Source organism: Lipophrys pholis (assembly GCF_963383615.2).
Source record: "Lipophrys pholis genome assembly, chromosome: 12".
Lineage (NCBI taxonomy): Eukaryota > Metazoa > Chordata > Actinopteri > Blenniiformes > Blenniidae > Lipophrys > Lipophrys pholis.
In genome coordinates, this window is record NC_137641.1 from 29,958,320 (window position 1) to 29,971,991 (window position 13,672).

Here is a 13,672-nt window from a genome sequence, read left to right on the forward strand (position 1 = left end):
TTTCATTCGTCCCCACTGTGAAAGTTCCCGATGGTACCGAAAGAACCGTACCCAAGGGTTTTCGTCAGCCTTCCATTGGGGGTACCCAACCACCACAGAGGAGCAAAACGCAGCCATCTGCTGATTGGTCGGGGATTTACGTCACTCCCGACAAGCCTGAAACTTTCAGAAAAAAGTGCTCGCCACTTAAAAATCCAACATGGTAGCCATTTTCCAAGATGGCCACTGGATAGCCCTTTTCTGGAAAAATATATCAGAACACATGTCCACAGAGTTAAACTCAGATAGATGAGTTCTTTTGCCATCATGATATTGAATTAGGTGTGAAACACGACTGGACACTCAGAGTCCAATAGTACTGCCAATATACAAGATGGCCGCCATGGGGCAGACGTATGCAACGTATGTCAAAGTCCAAGATTTTTGTTTTTCAAAATGAATTCTGTTGAACCTGATTTGAAAGGCCGAGAGAAATCCTATTTCTTGGTGATTTTTTATGCACAGTGATGCATAAATGGTCACACAATCTTTTTTAAAATGTGTGCATTGAATTGGCCTGTGTGTCGAGGAGTAAGCTGAGAAAGACAAATAATTCAATTATTTTTACAACAAGATGGGGCTGGGCAAAAAATAAATCGATCAAATTTGTGGCTAAAACAATTTTTATCAATTATTATTGGAATTTCTGATGGCTTAGTGCTTTCCTTTTCATTTTATCTTTTTTTTTTTATCAAAACTCATCGACATTCACGCCACATTTCATGCTTGTATCATCAACTGAATGCTTCTGGGCTCAAATGAAATGCAGCTTCCCCACTAATCAGTGACTGCTGCCGGGGGCCCAGTGGAGCCCCCCCCGTCCTCCGGTCATGGATGCGCCCCTGTTCCAACAACACGCCTCCGCCACGCCGCTCCGCCGCTCTTCTCTCCACTCTTCAGCCTCCCGAGCTTCGGCGGTGGACACGGCAGCTTCTCTCCTCTCTTCCGTGAGTAAAAACCGGCTTTGGTCCTCCTCTTTCATCGCCTTTAAAACGTTTGTGAAGCGGCGGCCGCTTCACGTGGAGGGAAACTGGTTGGATCCAGAGATTTCCAGCCACGTGAGGAAGAATCCAGCGAAGTCCACTTTCTATCTCTCCACATCGACCTCAGATCCCGCATGGTTTTTTTGTTTACTGGGATTTGGATTGATGCACATTTTTTATCCCTGCGATCAGTCCAGCTAGAAAAAACATGGACGGACTGTGACGCAGCGGAATGAATGGAACCGCAATTAAATCCATGAGAATGAATCATGAATAAAAGCAAGAGTGTAACAGTGTGAGTGAGGGTTTCCTCCCGCCAGGGAAGCTCGCGGTACTATAGGATGAACTTACAATAACCCTTCTAAATTAAATTATCATCAATGATCTTGGGTCTCTGCGCACCAGACGCGCAGGAAACGAGTCACACACTAATGGCACATTTTTCCATAAACCTCCATCATTATATGGTGACACGATGTGAGGAGATGTCATCATCCGGTTCAACCTGCTGCAGCCAGCAGGCAGCAGAGCCGCCACCAGCAGAGCCGCCAGCAGACTGTAGTGCCAGCAGCCAGCAGCCAGCAGACTGTAGTGCCAGCAGCCAGCAGAGCCAGCAGGCAGCAGCAACCAGCCCCAGCAGCCTGCGGCCAGTGACAGGAAGCATCCAGCTTAATGCGACTGATTAGAACTTAACTCAATTTAAAAAAAGAAAGGATCTCAGTTTCCGAATAAATTAAACTTAATGTCTCTTAAACATGGCCAACTTGTCCTTTTTAACAGTTCTGGTCTTGTATTAAAAAAAAAAAAAGTCATGCTACTTTAAGCTGTGGTATTTATGATTTTCATGACGTTACATGAAGTTATAAAGAATAAAAGATCACAAATTGATTTATCAAAGGTTTATTTTTCGGTCAGGTTGAGCACAATTTCTCTCGGCCTTGAGTCCTCGGTCTCTCTGCAGGATATCCAATATGGTGGCCCTTTAAACTTCCAGCCGAGCTGTCAGCTTCTCCAAGTTGGATTCCATCCCGCGGAGACGTTCAAAAGTCGCATCCTGCTTACTTTGAGTTTGTTTATGTCTTAAATCTGAGTGTTAAGAGCTCTGCAGTCCATCAGTGACGCCTGGAACCTTCCAGCGTCATCCCAACTTAGTGATGGATCAGAAAAGCAGCAGCTCCAATCAGCAGCATGCCTGTTATCATAATTCCAAACTATGTAGACGTCTTCCATGTCCTCGACGGAAAGAATGGACAGACACACGATCCTCCAGCTCCTCCAGGAGTCCAACGTGAATCCGGCAGCAAACGTTCCGTCTGGACAGGCGGGTTCTCCTCTGCTCGTTCTTAGTGTCCAAAACATTTGGTCGATTGCATCGAGAGACCAGCTGATCCAAAAATTGTCTTTTCGTTGAGATTCTAGTTTATTTTTGGTCCTAATTGTTTGGTTTGACCACATATACTCTCAGCCACAACGACAAAGAACACTGAAGTTTAACTGTAAAGGTTTATTAGGAACTGTTCTACTGGTCCGGCTCACTCGACATGAAACTAATCTGTAGGTGGAACCTTTAACGAAAATGAGTTCGACGCCGCCACACTATTACATTAATATTGCTTTACATGGTTTTTATAAATCTACTCAATGTTCACACAGAAATTATTCAATGGATTTTATAATAAGGCCTCATTTAAAGGAATAATGAAATAATCCAAGACTGAGGAAGATGTTTCTCTCTGTGAGGAAGACCATCCTGCGTCTGAGGGACATCTGGCTGGTGGATTGAGCACAGATCAAATATCACGCGTCTTAACGATATTTGACCTGATTATCAAGTTGGCGACGCCCTGAAGGATACTTGACTTGTCTCCCTGTCTGTCCCCTCTGGCGCCGCAGCTCAAATCCCTCATCATGTCCAAAGGCACGGTGGTTCTGGCGTACAGCGGTGGGCTGGACACGTCCTGCATTCTGGTGTGGCTCAAGGAGCAAGGCTACGACGTGATCGCATTCTTGGTAGGCTCCCCAACATGTGAGAGTGTGTGAGAGTGTGTGAGACACTGTGTGAGTGTGTGTGTGTGTGTGCAACAGGTGGCGTAGTGTCTCCTGTCAGCCAGCTGCTGCAGCATGTAGCAGGAGGCCCACTGGAGTTTTCCACTCCACTGTTTTCACTCGGCTTTCTGCCCCCGGCTGCGGGATTTGGCTTTATAATGCCCGTGGAAATCTGGCTGGATTTACTTTTTGCCCCCGAGCGACTCAGAAGTGCACAGCAGGCATAATTTCTAATCATTCAGTGGGGTTGTGGGTCAGTGTGTGTCGATGGGGGGGGGGGGGGCTGCAGCCCATTCAAACCCTTCTGCCTCTGCAGGGGAGAGCGAAGCTGATCCAGTGCAAACACTTTCATGGAGTCACCAAACGATAAACATTAATGAAGGGAGGGAAAGAAAAGTGCAGTAAAACGTGTAGATGTTCATTTAGTGATGAAACTTTGCTTTGGTGTGTTTATCTGTGTTCTGGAATGTTTTCTCAGTATATTGATGGTGTGGAAGAGAGAACGCTTCCACTCTCTCTGAAGCATCATATTGGTCCGAATGCAAGGCAAGGCAAGGCAAGGCAAGGCAAGGGAAATTTATTTATAGAGCACCATTCACACACAAGGCAATTCCTAGTGCTTTACAAAGAAATAAGATAAATTAAAGAAATACATTAAAGCTTTAGAAGAAATGAAAGAAATTCATGTAAGACAACAATGAATAAATTAGCAAATTTATTTTAAGCATTGATTTATTTATTTATTTTCTTAATTTAAATTGTTATTCATTATACAAATTTTTTTTTAATTTTCTTTTTAATAATTTTTTTTGTAATTTATTAAAAAAATGTATTAAACAAAAAGTATTTCTATTCTCTTATTCATTAACAGCTGTGACCATGTGACGCATGAATAATATTTAATAAACCTTTCAGCGTCAGGATCTTTTTATACTTATTAACCGATATTTGCAGCGAATATTAAAAAGAAATGTATAAATCTTGTTTAAAGCGTCTTTTCATTCAATCGTTACTTCGGTTACGGATTGAAATGGTCATTTTCTTGCAGCCAATCAATTCCACGACGGAATAGAACTCGGGGGATAAGATTCAAACCACTAAGTTTCTCTTCTTGGCAGGTGGAATATGAATAATTCATCTTTTTAAATTGGTGAATAAAATGACCAAGCATTGTGATTCTAGCAAGTTCTGACGGCAGTTTATTGGCGCCGTCTCCAAAACGGTGGTCGGAGTAACTGATTGGATCTGGGCGCCTCTGACACGTCATACTTCAGGTTCACTTTTGTCTGTTGTGACACGTCGTCTTCAGCAGATTTGGTTTCCAAGTGCTTCTCGAGACTAACGTGTTTGCCTTTGCTCGTCTGCGGCCTCTCTGTGGCGTCTCACGCTTGTTTTTATTGTTTTATGTCCTCGGCAGGTGTGATCAGAATCCACATGCTGTGGATCGTCAGGGCTGATGGTTGCACTGTCACGCTCCTCTGTGTTTTTATGCATTGCCCGTATCTTTCCAGGCCAACGTCGGACAAGACGAAGACTTTGATGCAGCTCGGAAAAAGGCAGAGAACCTCGGGGCAAAGAAGGTGGAGAAGCCCTGAAATATGTATTTGAATGATTCAGGTCCCTGAGGCATGCTTGTTTATTTCATGTTGATTCTTGTGCCTACCTCAGTGGCAAGGTGCAGAGATTACAATCCAAGCCGGCCGTCTAATTTTACTATTACTATTATAATTATTCTTTTTTCTGCAAGTAACGAGTCTTGCATATTGGCTTTATTACAAAGAAAAAGGCCAGAATTATATTATTGCCTTCATTACGTAGAAAGGGGCCAAAACAATTACATTATTGGATTTATTACATAGAGTAAAGACAGAATTTTGACATTATTGACTGTATTACAAAGAAAAATGCGAAAATTATTACATTTTTATTCCTTAGAAAAAGTCTTTGTTGACTTCATCATATAGATAAAATCCAAAATGATGACCCAAATTCTCAAATTAATTCCTTTATTACATAGAAAATTCCCTGAAATGCTGTTTTCTTGATGCGTTAACTAATAACTTATTAGATTATTGGCTAAATGTTATTATGAAAATGGATCAGATATTCACGGACATTAATGGAAATGTACTACTTTATTGGCTTTATTACTTTTAACACTGACGTATTGGTTGTTACATGGACAAGTTATCCAACCTGCAGTACCGGTTTGAGCCACAGGGTTGTTTTTGGGCCGAATGGCGCTGAAGTGACTGAACGTCGCCACCTGCCGTCGCTCCTGTGCAGGTTTTCATCGAGGACCTGCGTGCCGAGTTCGTGGAGGACTTCATCTGGCCCGCCGTTCAGGCCAACGCCGTGTACGAGGACCGATACCTGCTGGGCACCTCGCTGGCCCGGCCATGCATCTCCCGGAGTCTGGTGGACGTCGCCCGCAGGGAGCACGCTCAGTTCGTCTCGCACGGCGCCACCGGGAAGGTAATTCTCTGTAGAAAACTAGACGTTTCCGTCACCACAACAAAGAAAAAGTTTAAAGTTTAAATTTAAAAGGTTATGATGGGACTACTTTACCCACTCAAGAGGAAACCGGGCTGAATTTGACCCGTCAACTAAAATGTGTTTGACACCCCTGATTTAAATGAAAGCACCATAACTTAAAAGTTGGTAGGGATGCATCAAAGAAATTTAATACCTTGTGAAAATGTGCTTTTTTTCTCTTTTTTTTTTTACACAATAGGAAGGCACAATATTCATTGGATTTTCTCATTTTAACATTTATAAGACGATTTAAAAAAAAAAACTAAATTTTTCTTTGCATAACTGCCAGGTGGACAATCTGTATGTATATAATAATAATAATAATAGTAATACATTGTATTTGTAAAGTACTTAACATTTAAGTAGTAGATGTGAAGATTTTAAAAGCATAAAAGCACACAAATAAAAATGAAAGATAAAATGGGATCTATCCGCCTGGGCTATTTTAAAATATTTTTTACAGTGGATTCCTGTAAATTCTCAAATAATCATGGAAATACAAGACGAAGCGAGTCCTTCATCATTTTAATATGCATTTAAAAAAATCTTTTTTGCCTCCGAAGTATATGTTTACTGCACCTTATTAAGAATAATTCCATTTTCATGACGTCGGCTCTATATGATCCCTGCAGTCGATGAACCGTCCATCGGAGCTGCATTGTGACTTTTGACCCTCGGGATTAGAAGCAGCCTCATGTTTGACGTCAGTTTTACAGCTTGAAACCAGAAACGGGAGTCGCTGATACAGAATGAACCCAAAGACAAACATGTGGGCAAAGTGAAAGTGTGTTTCGGCCGTGACCTCACGGAGTGGAACATTAACTTCTGCTGATGAAACCGCCGCAGTTTGAAGAAAAGTCGTCTCTGCTGCTTTTCTTCACACCGCTGAGTCAAATGCACTTCGCATTAAAATGTGAATCAGCGCTCTGCAGCCGAGGAACGATGAAGGGTTATTTATTTTCCAAATTTACTGACATTTTCCGAAGGTCTATATACTTCATTAAGTTCAACGTGCCACTCGTGTCAATAGCAGGTCACAGCTGAGCGCTGCGGCGGGTTTTCCCTCCACAAATCCTCCTTTTGCATCCGGATGTTTAGTTTTTGATGAGGAAATGTGATTTAAAAACTGAAAGAGTACGAGAATAACACCAAGTTTTTATGAAAGCGAATGTATGATAAAGTCAACACAAAGAGTGAAACCAGAACGGGAACTGTTGAAAAGCAACTTATAAACACTCAGAGTAGAACAGAAAACAAAGACAAAACATTAAGAAATGACATCACAGGATTTATTTAAAGATTCCTTGAAAAAAGAGCTTGAATATAAATGCATGAGAAAAACAAAAGTGAAAATGATCAATTTTAGTGACTTTAAATATAAAAATAAAGGTATTAGTCAATCATTAGAGACAGTTTATTTATTACATTCACAGTAACTGAGCGGCTCGTATGTTTCAATTGCAGTATCCCTATTTGGCCTGTAGGTGGAGACAAACACCACATATTCATGGTACAATACAAACTATAATATTTGACCCTTTTAGTTTTTTCCTGTTGCTTTATTTGACACTGAACATCTTTAAACTGTCAATTACACTAAACATTCATCTTTCACAGTTTTTTATCAACCAGATATGTTTTAGATAAATAGAAAATCTTTATTAAAAATGACTATTTAATGATGAATTCAATGTGTTAGTAATCAGAAGATCTTACGATGCTGTAATTGGCTATTATTTGTGGGTAATTTGACTATTTTCTTAACCACAGTTCACACCGTATAATCTTGTGTTGTACACATATACAATTAATATTTAAAACATTTTGATCTGCAACTTTCTATCCAATATGTTTGTTATTATAGGAGGAAATTACAGTTTTATATGTGAATTTATTCATCAAAAAACCTTTCTTGACTTTATTACAAAGATAAAGGCTGGAAATAGTTCATTATAGGCTTGATTCCCTCGCAAAAGGCCAAAATTGTGACATTATAGGCTTTGATGATTTACAAATTATTACACTATTAGCTTTAAAAGAAAGATATAATTGACTTCATTACACAGAAGAAGATAATTGTTTTGTTATTGGCTTCATTCCATTGCAGAAACGCCAGAATTGTGACATAATCGATCCAAACTTTTCACTAACTGAACTTCCGTTTGGACGTTTCAGGGAAACGACCAGATTCGCTTCGAGCTGACGAGCTACGCTCTTTACCCCGAGGTGCAGGTGAGTCAGCGGTGGCGGTGGCGGCGGCGGCGGTGGCGGCGGCGGCGGCGGCGCCGAGAGAAACGCGGCGCTGCAGCTTCTGACTTTTGTTTTGTTTTGTTTTATCAGATCATCGCACCGTGGAGGATCCCAGAGTTCTACAACCGCTTCAGGGGCCGGCTGGACCTGATGGAATACGCAGAGGTGAGCTCACCACTCGTGATGCTTGAATGAAATGAATCCTGTTCTTCATGATATTCTCATTCATTCAGATGTTCTCTGGCTCTTTGTGTGACCAGCTTTTCCCCACTAGATGGCGATCTTGTATTTTATGGGCACACATTTGTGGAAGCGTTCAGCCCCAAAACACATTTTCATTTAAAACTACCAACATGTCTTTATCTTTTCTTTTTTGCTATTTTCCTTATTTATTAATAAAGACTGAAGGACCTTGAATACAATTGAAACAGTTTTTTTGCCTCATGGCTTCTCTAAAAGAAATAGTTTCTCAAAACAAAATCCTATTTAAAGTGTATTTTCTCAGCCGAGTTTACCGACTTCATGTAAATGAATTCTGACTTTTCCTCTTAGAAACATGGCATCCCGGTGCCCGTCACTCCGAAGGCGCCCTGGAGCATGGACGCCAACCTCATGCACATCAGGTGGGCTCCACTTTCCCTTCTTCCTTCCGTCCCACAGTCAGAAAATAAATGGATTGTAACTCCTAAAATCTTGTTGCAGCTACGAGTCTGGCATCTTGGAGGATCCAAAGGTCAGTCCACCACAAATACACAAGTCCTCCAAATTCAATAAGTCAAATAAGTCTTTAGTGTCCGTGATATTGGTGTCGAAATAACTCATTGATTTTCACATTTTTTGAGATAAATCTGCAATGACGAGAATATTTCAGACCTTTAGGGATTTATTGGTTGGATTGTGACGTGCAGAGAATTTTGATAATTAAAGAAATGTCAAGGCTTTTATTTATAGTAAATAACAGTGGCTTTGTATCTGAAAAGTTTCCACTTTTGTCATAACTAATAACTAGTTAGATACCTTAGACGTGACATAAACGTGATTTGTCAATAATTATTGATGAAATGTGAACAAAACTGCGCATATGTTAAGATTTATGTCTGAGAAATGTGTTGAACTGGGATGTATTTCTTTTAAAATCTCCTTTAGTTGTACTGTGCACTGATCAGGTTCAATAACTTGACATCATTCCTGGTCAGCTGGCGGGTTGTACCGCCCCCTGGTGGGCCGCGAGTACTATTACAGAGGAGGTTTACAAATAATGGGAGGAAATAAAAAGGTCATTTTAACTCGATAATAATAGAAATGGTTCTATTTACTGTGTTTGGAAACCTATATTGAGGAATTAAGGAAAAAGAAGTGCATTCATCCGCCTTTGAACAATGCTTTATACAAGTCAGGGTTGAGAGACACACACACACACACACACACACACACACACACACACACACACACACACACACACACACACACACACACACACACTTCACTGTATTTTGCAGCAGGAATTGGTTTTATGTTGAGATTGTTGTCATTTTTAGTTGTGATTGTCATAATTTTGCGCCCCAACAAAGCAAAACATCAAAGTTTGAATTTAAAGTTTATTCTCTACTTTACCGGTTTGGCCTGTTTGTGCCCCCCTGAACTAAAATGTGTTTCTAACACCGCCGCTGGAGAAAAACGTCCATCGTATGATAACGGCAAGAAATCGGAGGGAAACGTCCTCGGACATGCGGTGTGTGTGTTTGTTCAGAAAGGAGTGTCGGGAACCAAGACACAATCCTGGTCCTCATGAATCATCTGGACACCTGAAGCAGATTAAATCCACCGATGAGCCCAGTTCAGTTTTTACAAAAAGCTTCTCCATGAGTCCGAACTTCAATCCAGAGAGCGACGCTTCCTGGTGTCGGTGCTGACCCCCGCTGCTGGTCACACCAGAGGCCAACACTCTCCCACAGTGTGTGTGTGTGTGTGTGTGTGTGTGTGTGTGTGTGTGTGTGTGTGTGTGTGTGTGTGTGTGTGTGTGTGTGTGTGTGTGTGTGTGTGTGTGTGTGTGTGTGTGTGTGTGTGTGTGTGTGTGTGTGTGTGTGTGTGTGTGTGTGTGTGTGTGTGTGTGTGTGTGTGTGTGTGTGTGTGTGTGTGGTTTGATCTCTGGCGGGGTCGGAGGTCACTGCAGTACATGCAGGTTGCCCCCGGTGACCTCCGGCGCTGCCATCCCTGGGCGGCTGTGTCTGCGCTCACCCCGGGTCCTCGCCAGGCCCTGGGAAGAGCCCGGGACACACAGACACTGACTTGTCGTCAGCAACGCTTCGGCTAATTCCCGATTTCATGGGAGCCTTGGAGTGGGGGGGTTGGGGTGGGAGGGAGGGGCAAGGGGGGTGGGAGGGGGCAAGGGGGGTGGGGTGGGGTAGTTGGGGGGGCGGCGTTGCGCCCAGCTGGGGCCTCCTGAGTTCCAGCCCCGGCTCCTCGGGGCCCTCATTGTTCCCCCGCCTGGCTGCGCCGCCGCGGGCTGCGACGTGGGAGGGGAGCCATTTCATCGTGACACCGTGACACCAAAATGTCACCGCTAACAGTAAAAGTACAAAGACGGTGCGGCAGACAGATGAGTCCCCCAATGGACGGGGAAGGCGAGGGGGTCCCAGGAGCAGGGGCAGGGTGTAACTGTAACTCACGGGCCTCCGTCGCCCCTTTCCCACCCCGCCGCTGCCTCTTCAGCCGCCGTCCTGTGGAGAAATGTTTTTGAAAAGAATGAGACGGAGCGGCTCAATGGCATAGCGATGGACGGTGGCAGTATTGTGTCACCGGTTTCATTCAGGGGCTTTTTGTGTTGGACCATTTACTCCAATATTGAATCGATTAATGGCATTAAATACAATGAAATATTTATGGTGCAGAGGTCTAAAGTGGATTTGAATACATTACCCCGGCCGGCACTAAATTAGAGTTTTAAAACGCGGCAGCGGCTACAAGCTCTCCTGCTACGTTTGTTCATCAGTGTTGGTCTGTGATCGGATTCTGTCTCACCGATACTCTGATATCTGAGCTCATGTGGCAGGAGAAAGTATTTTATTCTCCCTGTTTGACAAGGGAGAATAAAATATCACTTTAGTTCAGAGGTCGAGTTTCATCTCGAGTGTAAAATCGTACTATAATAACATTTAGATTTTAAGTCTTCCGTTGTTGTGAGTTTACGTGATGAAAATCTCTGTATTTAAAAAAAACTGAATATAATTCCAGTCGCTCTCTTCACGACCGACACAGGTTCTGTTGGAACGGGCGTTTATTACCGTGAGAACTCCAAGCAACATGAAATGAAAAGTATAAACTTGTGTAAACACACATTGTACGAGCCAATTCCATAAATATACAAACATATATGATGGAGCAGTATCTCATCCGTCACACGTCTTTAGTTTTCCTTTAAAGTCTGTTGACGTGAGGCTTGGTTGGTGGACTGTGTGGTCCGTCTGTAAACTCCGCTGTAGGAACCAAGACTCACAGAACTTAGGTTCTGCCTTAAACACGTTCAAAATAAAGTCCTTTTAACTTATTGAAATCCAGAATCTTGATCTGGATCCCTGATCAATCTTCCGCGGCCTAATTTCTCATCTGTGGTGAAAATTTCAACAAGATCCGTTTTGACGTAATCCTGCTGACACACATACAGATGAAATATACCCTGGTGATCTTATTTACGACGTAAAAATAGATTGTACTGTTAATCCAGGGGTGTCAAACACATTTTGATTGAGGTTTCACATACAGTCCAATTTCATCTTGAGCGGGCCGGACTGGGAAAGTCGTGCCGTCAAAACCTGTAAATCCAAACTTTAACGTTTTGTTTGTAAACTACGTGATGAAAAGGTTTATCTCCCAGAAAAACTAACAAATATGACTTCAATCACAATATCAAGGTAATTTTAATGAAACTTTACTGTGAAAAATACAGTGAAATGTAAAAAAGAACATATCTAGCTGTTGCATTCTGGGTATTTAACTCCCCGGACAGACGTTATGTTAGACAATCCTGCTGTAGGGAGAAATGCAGGCGTCACACCAATAAGAATAATTTAAAAAAAAAGTATGAACATCCAGAAAATGTTTCGTTTATTTCATTTATTATAAAAAAAAAATAAAAATTTGAATGAAAAGGAGCAGAAATTAGAATAAACTTTTCTTTACCATTTACCTCAAATAAATATTTCCCATTTGAAAATGTAAGCAAATAACAAACTCCATCGCTCCTCTCGTATATCGGCTGAACTCTACATGCGTTTTCTGCAACGCTCATCAACGAAGGATCAATATTTCAGTGACGATTTGCACCTCGTGAATTTGGCAGGAACATGAATTGATTAATACACATTAAACTGCGGGGAATCACCTGGAGTGAAAAACAAAGCCGGTTTCTTTCCCAAAGCGACATGTCAGATTGTGATCCAGCTCGAAGGTCAGATCTCCAAGAGGTCACCTTGTTCTAAGTATCTCTGCCCTCTCCTCCGGTTACAGCCCCGGAGGCCGAGGCCAGACCCCCCCCCCCCACACCCCCACCTGTGGCACAATGGCCCCTCTCTGCTCAGCGCCGTCGCACCGGGAAATGTCCGAATGGCCGCTCATACGTAGTAGATAAGAGGCGGCGGAGTTCAGGTTACCCTGTGATTAACACTGAATCCTTCCTGATAACCTCCGACCACGTCGCCGCCGTGACCCCGACGTTTCCTCTCATTTACTCGTCTCCATCTGCCGGCACGTTAAAATCTCACGATGCCACTTCTGGCCACCGGGTGGCAGCGGTGAGTCACTGCGGGGACGAGTTGGTCTCAGTCCGCCTCTTTGAGTTTTGGAGGATTCTTTTGAAATGAGTAATTATCAAGATCTTTATATTCCGTTCAATCTCACGCTTATTTTTCTGGAATGGCACCGAGCACAGACTGAGGCGCCGTTTTACAAAACGGTGTTTTTCAGTTAAAGGCATGAGTTCGTTCACACGATAGCGATGGTTGGAGACACTGAAAACTTTTTGAAAATGGCTCCCAAGGAGAAACTTTTAAGAAAATGCTCCGGCTCCGTGGAAATGCTGGGAAACATTTTGTGGGGAAAAACAACTTTTTGAAAACGCTCCGTCCACGTCTCGGTAGAAGTGGGTGAAATGCAACTTTTTGAAAACGCTCCGACTCCATTTCCATGGAAAATGGGAAAATTTAACTTTTTGAAAATGCTATGACTTTGTCTCCATGGAAACGTGGGCAAATGCAACTTTTTGAAGGAAAAAACCCGCTCCGTCTCCGTGATAAATGGGTGAAACTTGTCCATCTCAGTGGAAAAGGAGATAAATGCAACTTTTAAAATTCATAGTATGGTATTATCTATGTCAGGAAAATCAATAAGTTAATATTAATTCATTATTAATATTGGACCGGATTTAAGACATAAAAAAATTATAGACGATTTATCCAGCTTATGTCTAATAATCTTAATTTGGAGTTAAAATCAACTCAACTAAATGTTTGTTCTTGGTGGTTTGTCCAGATTGAAGCCTCCTGCGTTTCAGATTTGGCCTTTTTATGTTTGACACGCCGGATTTAGACATTTAGACTATTTCCTCCTGCTGGACTCGACCCCTACAACCCCCCCCCCCCCCCCCCCCCCCTGCAGTTACCTGTCCGTCGCTGCACACCTGAGCGCCCAGCGCCGCCCCGAGGCGCCGCGACACTCGTCCACACTCATTAAAACATCTTAATTACAGCCTCCGTCGGCCGCCGCTTCCCCTCTTTGATGCCGACCGCAGCTAAAGCAGCGAAACGCTAAGCCCGCCGCTCGCC

At 42.7% G+C, this 13,672-nt stretch overlaps 1 protein-coding gene across 1 annotated transcript in view; it reads left to right on the forward strand.

Annotated features, from left to right (window-relative positions):
• Positions 1-875: 875 nt before the first annotated feature.
• ass1 (argininosuccinate synthase 1) overlaps positions 876-13,672 on the forward strand; it is a 43,749-nt gene continuing 30,952 nt past the window's right edge. Inside the window, exons 1-8 of the mRNA XM_080477667.1 lie at positions 876-986; positions 2,916-3,032; positions 4,580-4,648; positions 5,355-5,543; positions 7,779-7,835; positions 7,944-8,018; positions 8,406-8,476; positions 8,556-8,586. Coding sequence (XP_080333793.1) covers positions 2,931-3,032; positions 4,580-4,648; positions 5,355-5,543; positions 7,779-7,835; positions 7,944-8,018; positions 8,406-8,476; positions 8,556-8,586 — 594 coding nt within the window. The 5' untranslated portion in view covers positions 876-986; positions 2,916-2,930. The remainder of the gene's footprint in view (positions 987-2,915; positions 3,033-4,579; positions 4,649-5,354; positions 5,544-7,778; positions 7,836-7,943; positions 8,019-8,405; positions 8,477-8,555; positions 8,587-13,672) is intronic.